The 26,522-nt window shown below is 36.4% G+C and overlaps 1 protein-coding gene, 1 non-coding gene and 1 pseudogene across 2 annotated transcripts; 1 reads left to right on the top strand and 2 right to left on the bottom strand.

Moving 5' to 3' along the window:
- Positions 1–13,844: 13,844 nt before the first annotated feature.
- LOC116578566 lies at positions 13,845–13,949 on the bottom strand. The gene has a single exon (XR_004280938.1). It is a non-coding gene; the product is annotated as a U6 spliceosomal RNA (small nuclear RNA).
- A 579-nt stretch (positions 13,950–14,528) lies between these two features.
- LOC116577447 lies at positions 14,529–15,608 on the top strand (annotated as a pseudogene).
- A 3,505-nt stretch (positions 15,609–19,113) lies between these two features.
- Positions 19,114–20,094, bottom strand: LOC116577450 (olfactory receptor 1D2-like). Its single transcript, XM_032320655.1, has one exon. The coding sequence runs from the start codon at positions 20,083–20,085 to the stop codon at positions 19,114–19,116; it is 972 nt and encodes a 323-aa protein (XP_032176546.1). The 5' UTR covers positions 20,086–20,094.
- Between the last annotated feature and the right edge of the window lie 6,428 nt (positions 20,095–26,522).

Raw genomic sequence — 26,522 nt, 5'->3', positions numbered from 1 at the left:
TCCTCCTCTTCATCTTTCTTCTCCTTCTTCTCTTTCTTCTTCTTCTTCCTTTTCCTCCTCCACCCCTTCCTCCTTCTCTTCCCTCTCCTTCTTCTCCTCCCCGTCCCCACCCCCCCTTCTTCTTCTTTTTTCTCTTCTTCTTCATGATTCATCTATCCTCTTTAGAGAGAGAGAGAGAGATACAAGGAGAGCAGGGGGAGTGGTGGAGGGAGAGGGAGAATCCTGAAGCCAGGTTCCTGCTGAGTGTGGATCCCCAGCCTAGGATTTTATCTTATGACCCTGAGATCATGATCCCAACCTAAATCAAGAGTTGGCCACTCAATTGTCTGAGCCACCCAGGCACCCCCAGGAATTATCTTCTTAAAACATTACTGTAATCATTGCTTTTTTCCTGCCTAGGAATCCTCAGTAATGTGCACAAGTAAAGAAAGAATAAAACCCAACAGAACACAGAGACTTCTGGAGCTCTTAGCTTCGATATACACCTTATTCTCCACTATGTCTAAAAGCATCTCATATTTCCCTCTCTCCATCCGTATGCCTGCCTCATTCTATCCTTTAATTCTAACTCTATTTTTTTTGAGCCAGAGCAGAAAATCACTCTTTGAAAGAAAACAAATAACAAACAGTTGTTGGGTGCTTTTGTATGTGTCAGGTTCTTTTCCAATCTATTAACCTACCGCCTCTATGATGTTGGTCCCATTATTTTCCCCATTTTATAACTAAAATGATAGAAAGGTTAGTTTACCATCTAACATCAAATAAGAAGTTCAGATTGAAGCCTAGGCCATTTGTCTTATAGCCCAAGATCCTTACGACCACACTATGCTGCATCTTGAGACTATAGAATCACATTCCTCCATTGTAATGGTGTGTTCTATTCAGTTTCACTCACTTGTCAGTTGATTGTGCTTTCATTTATTTCTTTCATATCTTTGTTTTTCTGGTTGAATAATGATCTTTTTCATATATAATCATAAAGTATAGAACAGGAGTTTTAAACCTATATCCCAGTGGCCAAGCAGCTAATGTAGTTGAGTGTAAAGTGTATCAGATTTAAGAAAAACCAGCTGCAGAAATATGATAAAAGGTACTTTATTTTATTAATATTTGGAGTATTCATCTATCATAACTCAAAATACATGCCACTGGAGATGATCTTTTAACCCTGATATCAAATAAACTCTAAATAAAAATAGAAATACTTAATCAGTAGATACATTATTGGATTTTATAACTCCTTTGATTTGGAAGCAAAACCTGGCACCATTTATTCTGACCAAGATGTCAGTGTGGAGTCCTTTTTTTTTCTTGAATTGTTTAGTAGAGAATTTAAGCTTGGGTCCATTTAACTGGGAATGATATTTAGATTTTTTTTCTACTTAATAATAGATAAGAGCTATTCACCAACACATGTACTTTGAATATGGATCAAATCTTTGCATAGACATTTTTATAATTAAGGTCACTTTTTCGGAGGTATAAGTAGAATTCTGATATTCCAATGTTGTCATAATACTTTTCAGTATTGCACAATGTTCCTAATATTAACTTTAATTTTCCATCTTCATTTATACCATCATATTAGTTGGGAAAGGTGAAGTAGTAGGTTCATATAACATATAATGTTATTTTATTGTAAAAAATAGGAAATAAATGAACATTTTAAAAGAACTCATCATTATTTTTTCACCACACACCCAGTGTGGTGAAAAAATAATGAATACTGTTATGCTGAAAATAAATAAATTTAATTAAAAAAACCCTCATCATTCAACTCTGTAATTTCGTATATGTAGATCAGTCATTGTTTTCATTTCTCTAAATATATTTTAGCTATACTGAGTAGTTTTCATTTTTCTTTGCCAAGTTATGTTTTCAAAGTACATATATTTAAGGGTATCCATCAATTGAATGAAATATTTGTGCAGTTATTTGTGAATGTATTTGCAGAGAAATATTCAGAATGTTTACATGTTTGCAGTGTCAAGTTAAGGCCATGTATTGAATCAAATCTTCACAAGTGATATGAGAGCATTTTTTTTTTTTAATTAGTGTGTGACACGAGTAACTTTCTTTAAACATTTCCAAAACCTTCTGGCCCTGTTCCTGACCTCCATGTAGTGCTGAAGGTTACTGCCTTGTTTACCCGTTTTTTAAGGTGGAACATTAGCCAGCTGGTTAAATTCTTGGGAGCATTTTCAATTCATGATATTAAGTACTGTTGTATTATGCATTTTATTTTTGACATTTTAACATTGAAAAATATAATAAATGAACTCATATGGTGTCTTGCAAAATATTGCCACTTTGGGTTTAATTTTTAAAAACAAGGTTAATCTTATTACCAATACTATCAAGAGTGTAGTTTGTCATAGACTTACTAATAATATTGACCAGGTAACATTAAAATTTTGAAGTTATTTTTACTCCAATAAAAACATAGCTATTTTCATGATATTCTGTCTATTAGGGAATCTTTCCCAAAGTTTCCATGAAAAGATCAAACCTTTCATCAACATCACAAACAGTGAATTCAGTGATATTATTTATGTTTATATTGTCGTGTGGCAAGACGTAGATGCCTGTTTCTGTTTGAAGCACATTATTTTTGCTAAACCCTAAAGACCATCATTTATACTCGAAATCTCCAAAAAGTATAAAGGCCAGTCAATTATTTCATTTAATACAACAGCATTGTACAATATCATTTCTAATTTTATAGTCATAAGAAAAAATAAACTAAAAATTTGTCTTATTTTTGCTTAACTTTTTCATATCACAACTTTTTGTACACTGATCATTGTAAGATTCATTTACTGTAAAATAGGTTTGACACAGTGCATGCTTATTAAACATATTGGGATGCCATACATTCCAGAAAGATTCTCACTTTTTCCTGAAAAGCGTAATTATTTATTTTTCCATTTTTCTCACTTTTTCCTGAAAAGCGTAATTATTTATTTTTCCATTTTTGATATATCTATGAATCCAGTAAATGTTACCTCCTTCTGAGAAAGGGAATACCAAAAAGACAAGGAAACATGCTGATAAATGGGAGAGTTTATGCCCTGTCTCAAAGGTCAAAGTGCTACTGAGCTAGAGGGGGTAGTTTTGTGTAGTAATATAGACCCAGGATCACATAATCTCACAGTTATTTGGCCCTGTGTCTGGCCTCTGTTAGTACAGGTGTCCAACATGTTATATCTCCAATGTATTAAGCAATACATTGATTAATGAATTGGATGACTGGTCCAATTCTTGGGAGCACATTCTGTTAAACTACATATTTGGATTAAACTATAATTATTAAACTATAAACTGTTCATTTGGATTTTTATGAGAATCTTTCAGCTTCTAATATTGACAACAATTCATATAAAAAGTAATATTCTTCAGGTCAAATAAAACATGTTTTCCCTCCAGATGCAGCCTTTTATAGACCTGCCCTTAATCTTGGGCAACATGGTCCCCTCTCCTGGGCCACATTTGCCCCACTCTGGCACTACTGACATTTTTGGCTGGATAATTCCTTATTGTAGGTGCTCTCCTATGTACAGTAAGATGTTCAGCCACATCCTTGACCTCCACCCACTTGTTGCCAGCGACATTACTCCTCATTCCGGCTGTGAGAACCAAAATTATCCTCAGATATTGCCAAATGGCCTCAGGTGCGGTGTGGGTGCATAATCACCCCAGCTGAGCCCACTTCTTCAGAGAGATCTCTTACACCTTGCAAACACACATTGGTGCCTCCTCTACTGGGGATCTGGAGCTCGGTTCTGGCATAGCAGGGTCTGGAACCGGAAAACCCACTCTTGTAATTTAGAGCCTTCAAGCCCCAGGGCAAGCAAGACTCCTTCACTTCACTTTCCCAAGGTTTTGAGAGAGAAGCACCTACATCTTAATATTGTAAAGCCTTGTGTACTGTGCTTCTGCTGGTGTCAGTGGTGGCCATGGATTCAGAGTGTAGGAAGGGTTGGACCAGTGGAGCTCTGAGGTCAGAGAAAAGACTAACTTGTTAAGCCCTCCCTTTCATGATAGCATGTGTGCAATGGATTCGTGCATGAATGAAGTGTTGTTTCTTAAAGTGCTGAGCGTCCTGTTTCTTCCGGTTCAGTATCCATAACAATTGCACATAGCTATTGAAAACATTTGAAATATTAAATGATTTATATTACTTGTAATGTTTATACTGTAGGCCAATATAACATGTATGAAATATGATTTGACAGTTTACGTTGGCAACTGGATGAACTTTGAATGCTAAATTTGAAAATCGTTTTATTTTTTATGATATAAAACAAATTTAATTAAAATTTTAAGAAATCAACAGTTTTTATTTCATTCAGTAAAAAGTTTATATTTATTATTTTAAATTTTATTTTGCCTGTCACACATAATTGTAATGTTTTAGAAGAAAACTTTTTGAAATCAGTTCAAAAATAATAACTTCAATTTTTCCATTTACTTTAATACTCATTTATTGTGAAATTTTGTATTTGAACACAATTACATTTTATTTTTAAATCCTTAGATCATTGTTATCAATAGAAATGTAAACTATGTTAGTACATAATTATGTAAAAATCTCAATTATAACAATCTGTATTTTTATTATAAATGAAGATCATAAAAATCAATATTATACATTAAATAGGTGAAGTTATGAATTATGTATGTATTTCTAACATTGTTGGCCCATCAACAGATACCAAGATATATGAGAAGTAAATAAATATCAGGATTTTTTGGTATATTTGTTAACTTGAAGTTATATTGTTTTAGATTGGCCTGACTTACAAGAAATCTCAAGACTGGGTGACTTAAACAAGAGATATTTACTTTTCACAGTTCTGGAGGCTGGAAGTCTGAGACTGGGATGCTAGTTGGGTTGGATTTGGTTAGAATTCTTTTCCTGGTTTGTAGACAGCCACTTCTTGCTGGGTCCTCAGATGGCAGAGAGAGTAAGCTCTGGTGTCTGTACTTTTTATTTATTTATTTATTTATTTTTAAGTTAAAAAAATTTTTTTTAAATTTATTTTTTATTTATTTTCAGCATAACAGTATTCATTATTTTTGCACCACACCCAGTGCTCCATGCAATCAGTGCCCTCTATAATACCCACCACCTGGTACCCCAACCTCCCACCCCCTGCCCCTTCAAAACCCTCAGATTGTTTTTCAGAGTCCATAGTCTCTCATGGTTGCCCTCCCCTTCCAATTCCCCACAACTCCCTTCTCCTCTCTAATTCCCCATGTCCTCCATGCTATTTGTTATGCTCCACAAATAAGTGAAACCATATGATAATTGACACTCTCTGCTTGACTTATTTCATTCAGCATAATCTCTTCCAGTCCCGTCCATGTTGCTACAAAAGTTGGGTATTCGCCCTTTCTGATGGAGGCATAATACTCTATAGTATATATGGACCACATCTTCCTTATCCATTCATCCGTTGAAGGGCATCTTGGTTCTTTCCACAGTTTGGCGACCGTGGCCATTGCTGCTATAAACATTGGGGTACAGATGGCCCTTCTTTTCATGACATCTGTGTCTTTGGGGTAAATACCCAGGAGTGCAATTGCAGGGTCATAGGGAAGTTCTATTTTTAATTTCTTGAGGAATCTCCACACTGTTCTCCAAAGAGGCTACACCAACTTGCATTCCCACCAACAGTGGAAGAGGGTTCCCCTTTCTCCACATCCCCTCCAACACATGTTGTTTCCTGTCTTGTTAATTTTGGCCATTCTAACTGGTGTAAGGTGATATCTCAATGTGGTTTTAATTTGAATCTCCCTGAGGGCTAGTGATGATGAACATTTTTTCATGCGTCTGATAGCCATTTGTATGTCTTGATTGGAGAAGTTCATATCTTCTGCCCATTTTTTGATATGATTGTATGTTTTGTGTGTGTTGAGTTTGAGGAGTTCTTTATAGATCCTGGATATCAACCTTTTGTCTGTACTGTCATTTGCAAATATCTTCTCCCATTCCGTGGGTTGCCTCTTTGTTTTGTTGACTGTTTCCTTTGCTGTGCAGAAGCTTTTGATTTTAATGAAGTCCCAAAAGTTCATTTTCACTTTTGTTTCCTTTGCCTTTGGAGACATATCTTGAAAGAAGTTGCTGTGGCTGATATCGAAGAGATTACTGCCTATGTTCTCTTCTAGGATTCTGATATATTCCTGTCTCACGTTGAGGTCTTTTATCCATTTTGAGTTTATCTTTGTGTATGATGATTTTTTATTAACATGTAATGTATTATTAGCCCCAGGGGTACAGGTCTGTGAATCACTAGGGTTACACACCTCACATGGTGTCTGTTCTTATATGGGCATTAATCCCATCATGAACTCTTAACCCTCATGATCTAATGTAATCCCAACCTCCCAAAAGCCCAGATCCATAAAACAACACATTTGGGGGTAGGGCTTTAACATACGAATTTTGGAAGGACACAATTCAGTCCCTAGCACATATAAAAATTGAAATGGCCAAAACTGACCAAAGAAGAAGTATAAACTTTATTCAAGTGTCTAATTGCAGGAAATGTTGGGCAACTTGTCCAGTGTGATATAGTGCAATTATTGGGGTGTGGGGAGATATAGGGAACCCGAGTTGTGTAATGAAGGTGTGGAAGTGCTGAAGAAGAAAATCGTAGAAACCACTCGCCAAGGTTGAGTGAAAGGATTCTTGAGGAGAGACTAGGTGAGGTGTGTAAGGGCCTGGTTAGCCAGAGGGAGCCATTTGGCTGTAAATTTAGATTGACACTGCCCCTCACAGAAAAAGTTACTTGCAAAGCCCAGATACAAGGGTGGGCCAGGCAGGGTGGAGACATCCAATCAGTAGTGCGCACATATATTTTCTATGGTAAATTGAAATTCAATAGGCCACCCGTATTGCCAACCTAGCATGACTGTGCATTTTCCCTGTGTATTGCAATCTCATTGGCCACCTGTATATAAGCCAGGATCAACCACCTCTATAAAAGTTAGTCTGTGAGGCTGGGAAGGGTCATCGTCGCCTCTTTGTAAGAGACAGCCCCGATCCGTCAGTTTGATTCTCAATGCTTGGTGCAAAATAAAGCTTTGCTTGACCTTCGCTTTGTATCAGTCTCGCTCCTTCGATTAGGGACCCTAACAGGGTGGAAGATGAATTTGTCATGGAACATGTTCATATCTTGGAACATATTTTCTGATAGTCCTTGTCAGCTTGAGTGTAGAAGTAGAGAAAGGAGAGTTTTGTATGTATCTAGGAATTGCAGATTTGCTGGGCAGGTAGGATGGATGGCTGGGGAGGGTATTTGCTGGACATAGAATTTTTGTGGACAGGTTTTTAATTTTTTTATTAACACATAATAATTATTAGCCCCAGGGGTACAGGTCTGTGAATTGCCAGGTTTACACACTTCCCAGCACTCACCATAGCATACACCCTCCCCAAAGTCCATAAACCAATGTGGACAGGTTTTTTATTTCAGCACTTAATATGTGTTTCTTTTTCTTCTGGTATGCATATATCCTCATAAGAAATTTGCTAACGTTTTTGCCTTTGTTCCTTTGTGGGTAATGGTTCTTATTTTTCTCTGGCTATGTTTGAAATTTTCAGTAATTTGCATATTGGCTTTCTCCTCTCCATATTTGGTATGGAGTGTGGATGTGTTTAGACTGCTTGATATTTGTTAAGCTTCTATTGTGTGTGAGAATATTTGGCCACTATTTCTTTAATCATTTTTTGGCCCTCTCTCTATCTCCTTCTAAGATCCCAATGACATATTTGTTAGACCACATGATATTATTGCATGTTATTATCATGATTAATATTATTGATTTTTATCATTCGACTGCAGCTCACTGAGAGTTTGTTAATTTTACTGTTACATTTTCTTCTCTCTGCTTTCTTTTTGGATTTTATTATTTATTTTATTGGTTATATTTTTATGTTTCAAGTTCAATAATCTTTTTCTCTAAATGTTAAATACACTTTTAATCTCTTCCAGTGAAATATTCATTCTATCTATTATGTTTTAAAAGTCTCTATAATTTCATCAATGTTCGTTTTCCTTTTATTTTTCTACTTAATATGTTTTCTTTTTTTAAAAAAATTAATTTATTTATTTTCAGAAAAACAGTATTCATTATTTTTTCACCACACCCAGTGCTCCATGCAATCCATGCCCTCTATAATACCCACCACCTGGTACCCTAACCTCCCACCCCCCCCCCCCGCCACTTCAAACCCCTTAGATTGTTTTTCAGAGTCCATAGTCTCTCATGATTCACCTCCCCTTCCAATTTACCCCAACTCCCTTCTCCTAACACCCCTTGTCCTCCATGATATTTGTTATTATGCTGAGTGAAATAAGTCAAGCAGAGAGAGTCAGTTATCATATGGTTTCACTTATTTGTGGAGCATAACAAATATGTTTTTATTTTCATTTGTGTTCTTCATCTTATGATGTCTATCTGTAACAGCTGTTTTAACATACTTATCTGCTAGTCTCATCATCTAACATTTCTGGGTCTGTTCCTATAACTTATTTTTCTCCCAATTATGGATCTAACATTGCTGTTTCTTTGTGTATCTAGTAATACTTCATTGTATTCCAGGCACTGTGAATTTTATATTGTCGAGCACTGGATCCTGTTGTGTTTGTGTAAGGAGTGTGAGACTTTTGCTGCTGATGGTTAAGTTACAGATGAGTTAGTTTGATGGCTTTGAAGCTGTTTTAAAGCTTCTTTTAGGTCTTGTCTAGAACAGCCTTTATTTTAGGGCTAATTTAATCCTACTTATAAAACACTTCCGGGATCTCTACTGAATGTCTTGTAAATGGAAAAGTCTCTCCATTTTGGGTGAAGGGAGCTCAAAGAATTCTTGATCCAGTGTGAGCACAGAGAATTATTTGCTGTACAGGTCTCCAGTATTTTTTTAAAATTTAAATTCAATTAGCCAACATAGAGTATGTCATTAGTTTCAGATGTAGAGTTCAGTTATTCATCAGCTGCATATAACACCTAGAGCTCATCACATCACATGCCTTCCTTAATGCCCATCACCCAGTTACCGCATTCCCCCTTCTCACCTCCCGCCTAGAAGCCCTCAGTTTGTTTCCTATAGTTAAGAGTCTGTCATGGTTTGTTTACCTCTCTGGTTTCTTCCCATTCAGATTTCCCGCCCTTCCCCTGTGGTCCTATGTGCTATTCCTTAAATTCTACAAGTGAATGAAACCATATGATAATTGTCTTTCTCTGATGGACTTATTTCACTTAGCATGATACCCTCCAGTTCCATCCATGTCAATGTAAATGGTTAAGATTTCACCCTTTCTGATGGCTAATGAATATTCCATTGTATGTATGAGTGTGTGTGTGTGTGTGTGTGTGTGTGTGTGTGTATGTGTATATATAAACACACATATCTCACATCTTCTTTATCCATTCCTCTGTTGATGGACATCTGGGCTCTACCAGGGCTTTCATCCTATGAATGCAGAAGTTGATATTCAGCCTAAGTCTTATTTAGATACCTCTGCTGATAAATATAATTCTTTGTCTGGGTGGCTTTCTCCTCTCCATAACTCTGCCTTGCAAATTCTAGCCATCCCAATCTCCCTTAACACTGATCTCTCTCCTCAGCTCAATGAAATTTATGGTCTTTGGGTTTTCTCTCCTTGTGCTACAGAAAATCTGTCCAGTGATAGAGTGCATATCATTTGTTGTCTTTCTTCCAGGTATTACAAGTTTTGCTGCCTGTTGTCCAATATTTTAAAATAGCTTTTCCTACATCCAGTTTTTAAGCTTATATTGGTAGTCCAGACCCTGTTACTTTACCATAGGTGGAATTTTTTTGGTATATTAAATTGCTTTAATTTTTCTTTAATTTCCTGGTTTGTACCTTCAGTATTATTTTATTATTTTTTTAGTACAATTTTTAATAATAATGGTGATAGTGGGCTACTTTATCTTGGAGGAAAGCATTTAAGTGCTAATGTGGCTTATTTAATTCTGTTGTCTAAGAATATGCCTTAAGTTGTGTGATGATGACACCGTATTGCTCTATTTACAAATATCTTTATTTTAGATTTTTTTTTAAAACTAGGCTCCATGCTGGGTATGAAGCTCAGTGAGGGTTTGAACTCACAACCCTGAGATCAAGACCTGAGCTGAGATCAGGAGCTGGACACTTAACTGAGTCACTCAGGCACACCACAAATATCTTTATTTTAAAATTTTCATTTGGAGGAGTAGCAAGGGTATTGAAAATTTGATAAAACCCTGGGTGATAGGAATAATTTTCAGTTGTTAATACTGATTGACAAATTATTATCCTTATCTATAATTAAATTACATTACTCTGTTTTTATTATGCTAATAGAATAAATAAAAATATTGAAGTAGTGTTGGTGAGGTTGTGGAGAAATGGTTACATTTTGGTATCAGTTTGGCACTATAGGACATGAAATTAAAACTATCCATAATTATAGGTGGATATATTTTTAAAAGATTTTATTTATTTATTTGACCAAAAGAAGGAGAGATCACAAGTAGGCAGAGCAGCAGGCAGAGAGAGAGAGAGGAAAGCAGGCTCCCCGCTGAGCAGAGAGCCAGTGTGGGGCTCAATCCCAGGACCCTGAGATCACAACCTGAGCTGAAGGCAGATGCTTAACCAACTGAGCCACCCAGGTACCCCTATAGGTGGGTAATTTAATTTCTAAGACTATAGGTAATATACAAATGCTTATTGAAATGATACTTTAATTTGTCTCCATTTTCTTGAACTATTGTCAAATAAAAATGTATATATTTAAGTTTTACAATATGATATTTTGACAAATATATATATTGTACAATGATTATCACAATCAAGCTAGTTAACATATCAGTGACCTCACAAAAGTACATTGTTTGTGTGTGTGTATGTGTGTGGCGAGAGCACCTAAGATCAACTTAACCAAATTTACATGTAGGTCTCTCTTTCTCTCTCTCTTTTTTTAGTTTCAGAGGTAGAATTTTGTTATTTATCAATTACATATAACACCCCATGTACATTAGTTCAAGTGGCCCTCTTAATGACCTCACCTTACTCCCGCCCACCTCCCCTCCAGCCAACCCTCAGTTGGTTTCGTAGAGTTCAACATCTCTTCTGGTTTTCCTCCTTCTCAATTTTCATCTTATTTTAGTTTTCCTTCCCTTCCTTTATGTTTACCTGTTTGTTTCACATGAGTGAAATCATATGAGATTTGGTTTTCTCTGACTGACTTATTTCGCTTAGCATAATATCCTCTAGTTCCATCCATGTATTTGCGAATGGCAAGATTTCATTCTTTTTTTATTAAAAGAAGATTTTACTTTCAGTGAAGATACAAACCATGAGAGACTCTGGACTTGAGGAAACAAACTGTTTCAGAAGAGAGGGGTGGAAGGGGCAGGGTAGCTGGATGATGATTATTAAGGAGGGTACATGTGATGAGCATTGGGTGTTATATGCAACTAATGAATCATTGAACACTACATCAAAAACTAATGATGGCTAACTGAACATAATAAAAAATTAAAAAAACATTTTATTTGTTTATTAGAGAGAGAGAGAGAGAGAGAATGAGTAGGAGGGGGGCAGAGGGCGAGGGAGAAGCAGATTCCCTTCAGGGCTCAATTCCAGGGCACCAAGATCACAAGCTACCCAGATGCTCCAAGATTTCATTCTTTTTGATGACCATCAAAAAGGATATTTATCTCTTACTAAATATCAGTATGGCACCTTTTTCAATGACCAGTGTGTATGTGTGGGTTTCTCTATTCTGTTTAGTTTTGGGTTTCTCTATTCTGTTTAGTTGGTCTATATGTGTGCCTTTATACAAGCACCATACTGTTTTGATTACTATTGATTTTGAAATCAGGAAGTGTGATGCCCCCAGTTTGTCTTGGATGTCAAGATTGCCTTGGCTATTTGGGGTCTTTTGTTGTTCCAAATGAATTTCAGGATTGGGTTTTTTTTTTCTATATCCATTAAGAATAACATTGGAGTTTTGATAGGGATTGCATTGAATCAAGAGACCATGTTGGGTAACATGGACATTTTTACAAAATTAATACTTCTAATCCATGGACATAAGATGTCTTTCTATATGTCTTTTAACATTTCCTTCATCAGTGTTTTATAATTTTCAATGTACAAGTCTTTTTCTTTTTTTGTCTTTAAGTATTCCCAAGTATTTTGTTTATCTTTTGGATGCTATTGTAAATGGAATTGCTTTCTTAGTTTCCTGTTCTCACAATTCATTGTTAGTGTATAAAAATATCGCTGATTTTGTGCATTGATTTTGTACTCTACACATTTTCTGAATTCATTGATTATTTCTAATAATTTTCTTGTAGAATCTTTGGTGTTTTATTCCTATAAGATCATGTCATCTGCAGAGGTAATTTTACTTCTTCTTTTCTTATTTGAATACCTTTTATTTCTTTTTCTTGAATAATTCATCTGATTAGGACTTCTCTTATTGTGTTGAATAGATGTGGTGAGTGTGGGTATCCTTGCTTTGTCCCAGATCTTAATGGAATAGCTTTCAGTTTTTCTCACCACTGAGCATGAGGTTAGTTGTGGGCTTGTATATATGCCCCTTATTGTGTTGAGGTAAGTGCCCTTTATATAAAATTTTTTAGTTTTTAACATGAAAGAGTTTTGAATTTTGTTATATGTTTTTTCTACCTCCACTAAGAAAAAACGTGGTTTTTAAAACTCTATAAGGTTAATGTGCTGTACTATGCTGATTGATTTGCATATATTGAACTATCCTTGCATCTCTTGGGTAAATTCTGGTTGTTACTGGTGTATAATTCTTTTAGTGTGCTGTTGAATTCAGTTTGATAATATTTTTGGTGAGTATTTTTGCCTTTGTATTCTTCATGGAAGTGAGCTTGTAGTTTTCTTTTCTTGCAGTGTCTTTGTCTGGCTTTGATTTCAGAATGATGCTAGCCTTGTAAAATGAGTTTGGAAGTGTAAACCTCTTCTTTTTCATTTTTTTTTTTGTGGGGGAAGAACTTAAGAATGATTCTTTAGATATTTGAAGGATGGCACTTTTTTGTTGTTGGATTTTTTATTGCTGAGTCAATCTATTTTTTTCTTAAAAAAAAAGATTTTATTTATTTACTTGACAGAGAGAGAGATCACAAGTAGGCAGAGAGGCAGGCAGAGAGAGGGGGGGAGCAGGCTACCCGCTGAGCAGGGAGCCTGATGTGGGGCTTGATCTCACGATCCTGAGATCATGACCTGAGCTGAAGGCAGAGGCTTAACCCACTGAGCCACCCAGGTGCCCCTGAGTCAATCTATTATTTATTTATTTATTTTTCCCATACATTCTATTTATTCTTACTTCAGTCTTGGTATGTTTCAAGGATCTTATTTACTTCTTACAGGTTGTTTAATTGTTGGTATGTAGTTTTTAATATGAGTCCTTTATGTTTTTGTTTTTCTATGTCTATGACATTAAATGTGATGTCTGTTGTTTCTAATTGACAAAATCTGTCTTCTCTTTTTTCTCTGTCTAGTGTTGCTTGATTATGTTTGTTTTTTTTTCCAAAAAATGAAACCATTAGTTTAATTATTAGTTTCTATATGTTTTCTATTTCATTAATTTCTATTATGATCTTTATTATTTCCTTCCTTCTGTTAATTCAGGACATAATTTATTCTTTTTCTAGTTCCTTGACATATATAATAAAGTTGTTTTTGAGATTTTTCTTCTTTTTTAAATGCTGTTGTTTTATTTCTATGAACTTTTCTCTTAGAATTGCTTTTGCTGTGTTACGTATGTTTCAACATGTTGTGTTTTCTTTTTCTTTTCTTAAATATGGACCTCTTTACAAATTTTTGTGTCATCCTTGCACAAGGGCCATGCTAATCTTCTCTGTCTTGTTCCAATTTTAGTATATGTGCTAATGAAGTGAATATTGTGTTTCCACTTTTATTTGACTCATGATATTTTCTAATTCCCCTTTTGACTTCCTCTTTGTCCTATAGGTTGTTCAATAATATATTGGTTAACTTCCATGTATTTGTGAGTATTTCTGTTCTCATTTTATTCTTTATTCCTTGCTTCATTCTATTGTTGTCAGAAAAGATACAATGATTTCAGTTTTCTGGATTTGTTAAGACTTCTGTTTTGTGACTTGAAAGGATTATCCTTGGAAATAATACAATCACATTTGTGTTGTTAAAAAACCTGAACTAGTTATTTACTATTTGTCTCCAGGAATGGCTAATAAAATAAACACTAAAGCACTGCAGTCCCTGAAAAGACCATGAAGCCCTGGGAGTAATTCAAAAGTTCCTGAAACTGAGGTCACTGTGGAAGGCCCTAATAACAATGACCTCAGGGGCACCTGGGTGGCTCAGTGGGTTAAAGCCTCTGCCTTCAGCTCAGGTGATGATCCCAGGGTCCTGGGATTAAGCCCTGCATTGGGCTCTCTGCTCAGCATGGAGCCTGCTTCCCTCTCTCTCCCTGCCTGCCTCTCTGACTACTTGTGATCTCTGTCAAATAAATAAATAAAAATCTAGGGGGAAAAAAAGCCACAATGACCTCAAGCCTCACAGTTCGTACCCCTACTCGGACTAATTGTTCTGATGTTCCCTTTAATCTTCAAGGGTGAGAGTATTCTTCTGTGGCCTGGAATGCCAAAACCATAGACCTAAAACAGAAAGTTGAAAATATTTTCAATGAAAAATGCTGTGAAGTTCTTGGCCTTAAGCAAACTCTGAAAGTGCCATTTGCATTATTTGACCCTTTCCCAGAAGATTTTTATGCGGAAAGCTTGCTTAAATGTGTGCCATTCTGACTGCAGTCTCCTTTTGGTATTCCAAGGCTGAAGAAGATATTCAGAAACAAAGCTAAAATTTAGTTCATCATTAAAAAGCCTGAAATGTTTGAGACCGCAGTTAAGGAGAGCACCCCTCTGAGAATAAATTCATCACCCAGTGTTCATACTACTGAATCAGATGTTGGAGATCTTAACATCATTCAGGTGACAATTCCAGATGATGAATACAAAAGAATATCAAAAGTTGAAAAACTAGACAACTTTTTCAGAGAAACAGTTAATGGCTCCTTCAGTCAAAATTTGGTGAAGCTACTGTATGGGCTCCCCTGTGAATGTTCTGTGCAGGAAAATGGCAATTAACCCTGGCTGTGTGGTGGTTAATGGCATTCCTCCCACAGGGTCATTCAAAGCCCCCAGTTACCTGGAAATCAGCTCTATGGGAAGAATCTTAGATTCTGCTGAGTTCATTAAATTTACAGTCATTAGACCATTTCTAAGACTTGTTGATCCCAGAATTGGTTGATTAGAGTGAGTCAAAAGGTCAAGTGATACAAGAATCAGCTGAGCCAAGCCAGTTGGAGATTCCTGCAACAGAAGAAATAAAGAGACTGATGGAAACTCTCAGATCAAGCGAGAACCAGGCCCTGCATGTTAGACCTCTTCCCTCCAGGGTTAAAATATTGGTGGGTCAGAAGAGTTTTCAGATGTGCTACTGCCACAAGCTGTTACTTTGTGTAACAGGAAAACCTCATTTTTTCTTTAAGCTTATATTCATTTGAGATAGAGCAAGAGTGAGAGAGTGAGAGAGCATGAGCAGGGAGGGGGCAGAGGGAGAGGAAGTAGACTCTGCTGAGTAGGGAGCCTGATGAGAAGGTCAATCCCAAGATCCTGGGATCATGACCTGAGCTGAAGGCAGTCACTTACTTAACTGACTGAGCCACCCAAGTGCCCCACAGAAACATCTTCTATACAAACATTTTTCCTTCTTTTAGATAGAAGTGTCTACTTTTTCAGCAGTTCTGTCAATTGAAATAAAGAGCAAAGTGACTGTAGATTTGGAATGGCTGGTTTACTTTGGAATGTATTATAAGTATTTTATAGCAATGCTGGAAAAAGGACAGGGAAAATGACAGGCATGAAACTCACCAGATTTTTTATGTATCAACAGAGCCTTCAACTATGGTATTTATTTTCCAGTCAAGTGAAGATCTCCCCTACTGGAACATCATCTTTTGCAGTGAAGAAAACACTTGTGATAGTTCGGTCCTTTAGTTTTTCTATTTGAAGAGTCATTTAAATGATCCTTTTGTTTACGGATCTCCTTGGTGACTGAGTGAACAGTTAGAATCTGTATATTTGACTAAACACTTTCCTAAGCTATCTATTATGGTTCATATGTTTTTTGTTATAGTTAAAAAATCACCATCTGGATCACCTAATAGGAAGTAAGAGGTTAATATGTCAGCATGCGGCTTATAGATGGTATACAGAGAATCTCCTCTGCATTTATTTTTCATCCAAAAGGCATGGTGTACCAGACGTTTAAGATCAGGTATGAGTGTTTGGCCAAGCTCAATGACACTAAACCCTCACTATCATGCAACCTAAATTGTGGTGTGTATTTCTTTGGAACACTGCCCAGCTTGGATCAGACTCAAGGAGTTTTCATGGTCTTCATTATTTTAGAACTCTACTTGTAACTTTGAGGCTCCAGGGTGGGGAAGGAGGGGGTAATAAGCTAATTATGGACCCTCTGATATTCTACACCATTTGTGGGAGAATCTTACATGTGTTGGGATTTCACAGAAAATGAGAACTAGAAAATACCAGCTATAAGAGAAGCTAGAGTATATGCTAGCATAGAGTTTTTATTAGCTTTATCAGAATATTCATGATGGATAATTATATTACATGGTAGCAGAAATAGACATTTTTATGTGTTGCTTATATTTTACCTCAAGTTAAACTGTAGATGTAGGATAATTAGTAAAATGCATCTTTTTGGAAAAAAGACCACCTCTTCAACAAATGATGTTGGGAAAATTGAACAGTCACATGCAGGAGAATGAAATGGGACCATTTCCTCACACCATACACAAAAATACACTCAAAATAGATGAAGACCTCCGTGTGAGACAGGAATCTGTCAAAATCCTTGAGGAGAACACAGGCATCAACCTCTTTTTTTTTTTTTTTAAAGATTTTATTTATTTATTCGACAGAGAGAGATCACAAGCAGGCAGAGAGAGAGGGGGAAGCAGGCTCGCGGCTGAGCAGAGAGCCCGATGCGGGGTTCGATCCCAGGACCCTGGGATCATGACCTGAGCCGAAGGCAGCGGCTTAAACCACTGAGCCACCCAGGCGCCCCAGGCATCAACCTCTTAAACCTCAACTGCAGCAACTTCCTCCTAGACATGTTTCCAAAGGCAAGAGAAACAAATGCAAAAATGAACTATTGGTGAAGTCCCAAAAGTTTATTTTCGCCTTTGTTTCCTTTGCCTTTGGAGACATATCTTGAAAGAAGTTGCTGTGGCTGATATCGAAGAGATTACTGCCTATGGTCTCCTCTAGGATTCTGATGGATTCCTGTCTCACGTTGAGGTCTTTTATCTATTTTGGGTTTATCTTTGTGTACGGTGTAAGAGAATGGTCGAGTTTCATTCTTCTACATATAGCTGTCCAGTTTCCCAGCACCATTTATTGAAGAGACTGTCTTTTTTCCACTGCATATTTTTTCCTGTTTTGTCAAAGATTAATTGACCATAGAGTTGAGGGTCCATATCTGGGCTCTCTACTCTGTTCCACTGGTCTATGTGTCTGTTTTTATGCCAGTACCATGCTGTCTTGGTGGTCACAGCTTTGTAATAAAGCTTGAAATCAGGTAATGTGATGCCCCCAGCTTTATTTTTGTTTTTCAACATTTCCTTAGTGATTCAGGGTCTCTTCTGATTCCATACAAATTTTTGGATTATTTGCTCCAGCTCAAAAAGATGAAATTCTGCCATTTGCAATGATGTGGATGAAAACTAGAGGTTACTATGCCAAGCAAAATAAGTTAGTCAGAGAAAGACAATTATCATATGATGTCACTTATATGTGGGATTTAAGAAACAAAACAGAGGATCATAGGGGAAGAGAGGAAAAAATAAACAAGATGAAATCAGAGAGGAAGACAAACCATAAGAGACTCTTAATCATAGGAAACAACTGAGTGTTGTTAGAGTGGAGGGGTGTGGGGGATGGGTGTGAGGGATTGGGTAAGTGGGTGACAGACATTAAGGAGGGCATGTGATATAATGAGCATTGGGTATTATATAAGAGTGATGAATCACTGATCTCTACCTCTGAAATTAATAATACATTATATGTTAATTAGTTGAACTTAGATATTAAAAAAATAAATAAAATGTGTCTTCTCACACTCCCACCCCAAAAGAAAAGAAAAGGAAGAAAAAAGACTTGTGTTTCGGCCTGTCATGTAATCTACCTTGGAGAATGCTTTATGTGTACTGTTTGATAGACTGTTCTATATGTGTCTGTCAGGTCCATTTGGTCTGTAGTGTTTTTCAAATCTGCTGTTTCCTTATTGATTTCCTGCCTGTATGATCTATCCATTGTTGAAAATAGGGTATTGAAGTTTCTTACTATTATTGTCGCTGTCCATTTCTCCTTCTGTTAGTATTGCTTTCTATACTTAGGTCCTCTGAACTTGGGTGCACATACATTTATAATTCTTATATTTTATGTTAAATTGACTTAAAATCATTTAATAATGTCCTCTTCTGTCTTTGGTGAGTTTTTTGACCTAAAGTCCTGTTTGTCTGATATAAACATAGCCACCTATGGTTAAGCTACATATAATGTGGAATATCTTATCCCCATCCTTTCACTTCAAGGCCATTGTGTTCTCAAATCTCAAGTGGTATGTCTTGTAGATAGCATTTAGTTGTATATATTTATTTTATCCATTCAGACATTGTGTATATTTTAGTTGGTGAGTTTACTCCATTGCATGGATTCCAGAGCATGGTGGCAATGTGGTACTGTGGTCACATAAGATGAAGGATCTTATCCTACAAAATTCTGGTATTAGTGTTAGTGTGGCTTTATTTATTTCCAAGGTTTTTTGAGACTGGGGGACTTTGGGTTATGTATACATGTCTTTCCTTTACCACAGATACATAAATTCATTCTGAGCTGGAGCTTTGTCCTAATCCCTCTTGTATTACCCATAGGATAATGCTTTGCACATGGTGAAGGAAATTCTCAGTCTCCACTTCAGGGTTCAAAATTACCTCATGTCAACCTCTGGAAGGCTTTCCCCGAGAGCAGTCTTCCCAGAGCCCCATGCATGTCCTTGTTTCTCAGGCTGTAGATGAAAGGGTTCATCATGGGGGTCACCACAGCATACATTACTGTGGCTACTGAGTCCTTCATGGAGTAGGTTTGGAGGGGCTGCAGATATACCATACAAAGTGTCCCATAAAAGAGGGAGACCACAGCCAAATGGGAAGCACAGGTGGAGAAGGCTTTGTACTTGCTAGAGGCTGAGGGTATTCGGAGGATGGCTCTGACAATACGGATGTAAGACATGATCATGAACCCAAAAGGGGTAAGGAAGATAAAGATGCCTGTGGTAATCAACACTATGTGAATGGTCTGGGTGTTGGAACAGGCCAGCCTCAGCAAAACATACATCTCACAGAAAATGTAGTGGATCTTCCGGGATGCACAGAACGTCACCCTGGTCATGAGGAGAGTGAGGGTGAGGCCATAGAGGGCAGAAAGTACCCAACATAAGATGAGGAGCAAAATACAGATCCCAGGGCTCATGGCTGTGACATAGTGGAGGGGGCGGCAGATGGCTACATAGCGGTCATATGCCATTGTGGCCAGGATGAGGTTGTCCAGTGTCACCAGGGAGACCAAGAAGTAGAGCTGTGTTAGGCACCCTGCATAGGAGATGGCTTTGCTCTGGGACTGAAGATTAACCAACATCTTGGGAATTGTATTTGTGACAAAGAATAGGTCGGTGAAGGAGAGGTTGGCCAGGAAGAAGTACATGGGACTGTGCAGGTGGGAGTCAGAGCCAATCGCCAGGATGATGAGCACATTTCCCACCACTGTGACCAGATACATGGACAGGAACATCCAGAACAGGACCCGCTGCTGCTCAGGACTGTCTGAGATCCCCAGGAGTTGGAATTCAGAGACTCCTGTCTGGTTGCCTTCATCCATTTCCCCAACTCTCTGCAACATCAGTACCATCAAATGTCTGCTAAGTGTCCTCTATTGAACAAGGATATTCAGATAAGCAAAATCAATGGTTTTCTTAGCATTAAAAATATCTCAGTTTTGTAAAAATATCATTAAAATAGGCTCAATTTTATACTTTCTTTTAAAATAAGAAAGAAATAACAGACACCAAAACAGAACATAAAAAAATCTTTATGCACCTTAATCATTCAAGGAACTTCTAGTTTGGCATTCTCAATATTCTAGGGATTATGTCAATGTCATATATGAAATCCTATCCTCTTAAATACTCTTATAGTGCTTAAAGATTACTATGTTGTGGAGTGGGGGGGAGGAGTAAAAAAAAAAAGATTACTATGTTGTGCTATGATAGTATATGCATTTGTTTTTCAAAGATATTTAAAATAAGTATATACATTATAAAAATGGGTATTACACAAAGAATACAAAGTAAAAGTATTGGAAAGGAGAAGGAAAAATTATTTGCTGAAATGAAAATTTATCTGGGAAATCTAAGATAATCAACTGATATGCCATTAGGAATAAAAAGGGTTTTCATGAAACTGGACAATTATACAGTACACGGACCTTACACTCATGGCACTCTCAGTTATTAAGATCATATTGTCAGAACCCTTGAATTCCAGTCTGAGTGTTGCCACCAGTGAGTTGTCTGGTAAATTACTTGAGACCTTCAATAGTCCATTTCTTCATGTGAAAATGGGCAAGGATAAAATTAAGTAGTAATATTCTTAATACAAGGAGCTTGTCTGCAGTGAGAGGTTAAGAACCATTGCCTATTGTTCTTACATGTAAACACTAATCAGAAATAGGATAGAACATAATGTGAAACAGTCACATCCACACTATCAACAAACAGATCCATGCATTAAAATGTTAGCAGGAGTCAGGCAGGACCTTCAAAATCTCCAGTGAGGCACCATGTACAAATTTAATGATAGATACACAATGATACCAAACAGAAAGATAAATTGGTTGTAATGGTGCATATTCACTTGAAGTAATCTTAAATTAAATGCACTGAAACATAAAATTCTAACATGGTTTTTAAGAAATAAAAGATAATCTAAATGTCATCTTACAAATAAGCATGAAAATAAGCTAAGCAAATGTGGAAAAACAGTAAGGAGTCACTGCTTTGTCACATAGCCGGGACTCTGAAACAGCATGTGTTAATGGTAGAATGAAAGATCACTAGAGCTTGATAGAAACTTTAGAAACAGAGCCAAGTGCATGTAGTATTAAGTGGATTATTGTGATAAAACTTTAAATTAGCAGAAAAAGTTGCACCATGCAATGAATGTCACTGGGACAACTGTCTATTATTTGGGAGAAAAGTTAAATCAATGTTTTTATCTTACTAAGCAAATTTCAAAGATAGCAAAGACTAAAATATCTATTGCATCTTTTAACCACTTGAAAACATAATGTTTAAGGAGTAAAGATTTTAAAAATAAAAAATAGAGAAATAGAAATAAATTATACCGAATCCTACCATGTGGAGATAGATAACCACTGCTAACATTTTGATGTCTTTTTAGCTGAGGAATGAAAGACAAAAGAATTCTGTCTTGTCAAGCACTGGGCAAAGAACATTGCAGGAAGAGAGCTCTATGTGCAAAGTCCCTGAGGTGGGAAAGGTCTTGTGTTTAAAGCACTAAAAGAAATCAGTACAGTTGAAGGCTTAGAGATTTTTCTTCTTGCATTACCTGCACATTTTTTTTCTTTAATCTTAAAAGTTTTCCCAGTCTTTTTTCATTGGTGCTTCTCCAGTTGAAATTAAGGGTCTTTTCCAATCTAAAATTTATTTCTCCTCTAATTTATTCCGCTCTTTCATTATTTTAGTTTTCCTACTTCTTGAAATTAATACTATAGTAGATATTCATTAGTATTTCATATTGGGGAGCACTAATCCATTACCCTTCAGCCCCCCAAACCTCTAGGAAATCTAACTTACCTCTCTGAAAATGAACAGACATACAAATAATAGTCATTTAATGAACTAAAGAGTCTAAAAGTAAGGTATCATTCTAAGCAATCAGGTGAATGGTCCTCTTATGCAGAAGACTTTTTCTTTTATGAAAAAAGAGAAACTTATAAAAATGATTCGTTACGTCAATGGCAGGGAAATAGTGCCTCTTCCTAAAAAGACTACTTCACTTCAGGAAGTCTTGCTTTTGCGTGAAAAACAAAATAAATACAATTTAAAATGGAAGAAGCAATTTTCTTCCAGCATGACAGTGTGAGATGCTCCAGTATCCATTCTACACTAAAATTGGTAGAAATATAGAAAAATGATAATTTAAAACTTCTGGAAATGATTCTAAAGGTGAAGAGCAAAAGAAGAAACATCTATTCAAGAAAAATTTTGAAAATTCAGTGGAAAACACTGGAGGCTGTGGCATTTTGAACCATAACTCTACCTCTTTCCCTCCTATCTCAGTGATGTGTAGACTCCACTCCAGACTACCACATCTCAGAACACAGGTCTTTATACCCAGCAGAAGAACGTTCTTCCCATGAGAGCAGATCATTGGTGCTCCCAATCATGCCCTCAGCTACCTGTTGCTGAGGCTAAACCCTAGACAAGTGTAGTTGAAAGGTGGGTCCTTTTTCTGCTTAGCTTCCACTTCTGGAATGGAGGCTCTACCTTGGTGTGGAGTGCTCAGTGTCTAAGTATTGTGGGGTCATTCAAAGAGAAGACTGCTAATTTCCTCACCTGCAGCTCCAGAGTCATGGCTTAGAGATTTGCTTGGGTTTAGAAGCAGCCCTAAAAAATAGCTCTTAATTTCTTCTCCCAAGAACTGAGTTTATTTGCAATAAAGCACAGATAAATTCAAGCCCAAAGTTGCTCTCAAGAACTGGAGAAAGGCAATTGGGAGGAGATTCGTGGATCTGATACTGATATAGCCTAGGCTGTAGGATCCTTACTGTGTCATAGAAAACGGAGTAAAAAGACAGCTGGGAGGAACCTTCCCAGAGATAGAAGAGATATTAAGCATTGAGTTAAAATACTATTCCTTCCATGGAGTCACAATTTGATAGGATACATGGTAGAGCAATTTATGCCCCAGGTAATTGCCGAAAATCATAGAAAAATCAACTGCCAAGCAGTGGTGTTTAACAGCTGGGTGTTATGAAGGGAAGAGAGGAAGAGCCTTACCAATTCTATGGTCAGCTCACAATGACTGTAGGCATACCCATGGCTGTGCTGCCCTGAGGAGCAACACCAGAGGCTTACCACTGTGGGGATAAAACTGACTGCAATAAAATAATTCAGCCAACACTAAACAAATAAATAAGTAACAATAACAAGATCCAGAAGGGAGGCTCAGTACCCAGAGTTGCAGCAATGTATTATTGAAAATGTCCATTTTCCAACAAATTTTTATATCATGAAAATAAACAAGAAAATATGACCCATACAGCTGGATAAAAAGCAGGCAAGAGAAACCATCTGTGAGAGTGATGAAAGGACAGCCTTAACAGAAAAACACTTCAAAGAAGACATTAAAAGTATGTTCATAGTACTTATAAAACTCAACACCCCCAAAACAAATAATCCAATTTAAAAACGGGCAGAAGAGATGAACAGACATTTCTCTAAAGAAGAAGCCAAGATGGCCAACAGACATGAAAAAATGTTCAACATCACTCATCATCAAGGAAATACAAGTCAAAACTACAATGAGGAAAAAAAACACCTGTCAGAATCACGAAAATAAAAAAAAAAAAAGCACAAGAAACAACAGGTGTTGGTAAGGATGTGGAGAAAAAGGAACCCTCTTGCACAGTTGGGAGGAGTACAAACTGGTGCAGCCACTGAGGAAAGCAGTATGGAGGTTCCTCAAGAAGCTAAAAATGGAGCTACCATATGATCCAACAATTGCACTACTGGATATTTACCCAAAGAATATAAGAACACTAATACAAAGAGATACTTGTACCCCCATGTTTATCACAACATTATTTACATTAGCCAAGGTATGGAAGCAGTCTATACACACACACACATTTCATCTATCAAAAAGAATATATATACACATACATATATAATGTATGTGTATATATATGTCACCCATAAAAAGAATGAAATCATGCCATGGATGGAGCTAGAGAGTATAATGCTAAGTGAAATAATTCAGTCAGAGAAAGACAAATACCATATGATTTCACTCATATATGGGATTTAAGAAAGAACAGATGAGTAAAGGGAAAGAAAGAGATAGAGAAAGAGAAAATCAGGAGACGACTGTTAACTATAGAAAACAAACTGATGGTTACCAGAGGGGAGGTGAAATAGATGAGGGGATTAAGGAGTACACTTGTCGAGATGAGCACTAATGTATACAATTGTTGAATCACTACATCAGACACTTGAAACTAATATAACACTGTTTATTAACTGGAATTAAAATAAAAACTTAAAAAATGAAAAAAAATTGGAAAGAAAATAAAGTTTATAAGCCTCAAAAAAAATTTTCATAAAAAAAGGAAAACATGTTTAAAGAAGTAAAAGAAAGTATTATGACAATGCCTATCAAATCAAAACTAGCAGTAAGAGGAAGGAATTTAAAAATATAACCGCATAGAAATTGTGAGTTTCTAAGTATAATAATTAAAACAAAAAGTTCCCTGGAGGGGGTCAAGAGTGACTTTGAACTGGCAGAAGAATTAGTAATCCTGTAGATAGATTGTTATAGATTATACAAACTGAAAAAAGAGAAAATGAAGAAAAATGAAGAGAGCCTCAGAGAAATGTGGGACATCTTTAAGCACACAAATACATATGTAGTGGAGTACTGGAAAGAAGAAAGAGAGAGAGAGATTGAAAGAGAGAAAGAAAGAGGCACAGAAAAATATTTGAAGAAATAATTACTGAAAATGTCCCAAATTGATTGAAAAATACTTACACATCTAGAGGCTCAGCAAACAGAGAGAATTCCACAAACAGACACATCATCATAAAAGGGCTAAAAAGTGAATACTGGAAGAAATCCTGAAAACAGCAAGAAACCAATAACTGGGTGAGGTACGTAAACAATGAATCTTGGAACACTGCATCAAAAACTAGTAATGTATTTTATGGTGACTAACATAACACAATAATAATAATAAAAAGAAACTAATAACTATTTATATGGAAACCCTAGTAACATTAATAGATCACTTAGCAGACACAATGGGGGCCAGAAGGCAGTGGGATAACATATTTAAAGTATGAAACAAAACCAAAAAACCAAAAAGCCCATCAAACAAGAATTTCATGTCTAGTGAAGCTACTTTTCAAAATGAGGGCAGCATAAAATATTTCTCAGGAAAACAAAACTGAGAGAATTTGTTCCTAGCAGTCCTGCCTCACAGAAAGGAGGAGTTTTTTTGAACTGAAAGTATAAATGACCCCACTTGTAATTCATATGCACACAGAAAACAAGGAACAGTGAAAGGCAATTATGTAAATATAAAATACAGTGTAAATGCTTATTTTCTCCTTTCTTGCCTTAACTGATTTACAAACCAAGTATAGAAAATAATATGTGTATGATATATTGTTGAACCTATGGATCTATAATATATGTGTAATATATTGTCAATAGCACCACAAAGGATGTCAGTGGGATCAAACCTGTACTGACTAAGGAAATGACTACAGAGAGTAAAGTAATAATTATAACAATATTTTGTTGGGCTTGTAAATTATTAGATGTTATATCATATAATAGTAGAAAAAGAGGGAAAGGGAATAGATCTACATAAAAACCATGTTTGTATATACACCACTGAAATTAAGCTACAATAGATCTGAAGCTGCTTCTCCCATTTTAAGATGTATATAGGAGATCCTAGGGCAACCATTAACAAAACAAAACAAACAACCCAACCCTCAAAGAATATAGTTTCAAAATCATTAAAGAAACTAAAACGTTACATTAGAAACTATTCACTTAATGGAAAAGAAATCAGTTAAAGGAGAAATAGAGGCATAAAAAGACATAAGACATGTAGGAAACATTATTATTTCTTGGGCTTTGTACACTTTTATAGTTTTCCTGTCCTTCAATGTCTGTTCTTCACAATACTGAGAGTGCCTCAAGAACAGGGACAGTAGCATTTTCATTATTGTACCCCAGGACCTTGCACAGCATCAGAAACAGCATAGGATCAACATATGAAGTTGGAACTGAACTGTATATAGAATATTAAACATTGCATGTGTACAGGATGAATGGAGTATAGTGATCAGCGCAAAAGCTTAAATGAATTAGCAATACTACAGATAAAATGCAGTCATCAGAAAAATTAGCCAGTGTGTGTGGGGGAAGTAGGCCTGTTCTGGAATTTCCATCTGGAATATGATGAATTTGAAGTAGCAGCCGGACAAAGAACTGCAAATGTGTGGACAATGAGTAACCGGGGAGATTAGAGTA

Source organism: Mustela erminea, chromosome 18, assembly GCF_009829155.1.
Source record: "Mustela erminea isolate mMusErm1 chromosome 18, mMusErm1.Pri, whole genome shotgun sequence".
NCBI classification, from domain to species: Eukaryota; Metazoa; Chordata; class Mammalia; order Carnivora; family Mustelidae; genus Mustela; species Mustela erminea.
This window is presented reverse-complemented; position numbering and strand designations above follow the sequence as displayed.

What these genes read in the sequence shown, in the direction of transcription:
- LOC116577450 (XM_032320655.1), bottom strand. Translation starts at nt 20,085, where the DNA reads ATGGTACTGATGTTGCAGAGAGTTGGGGAAATGGATGAAGGCAACCAG.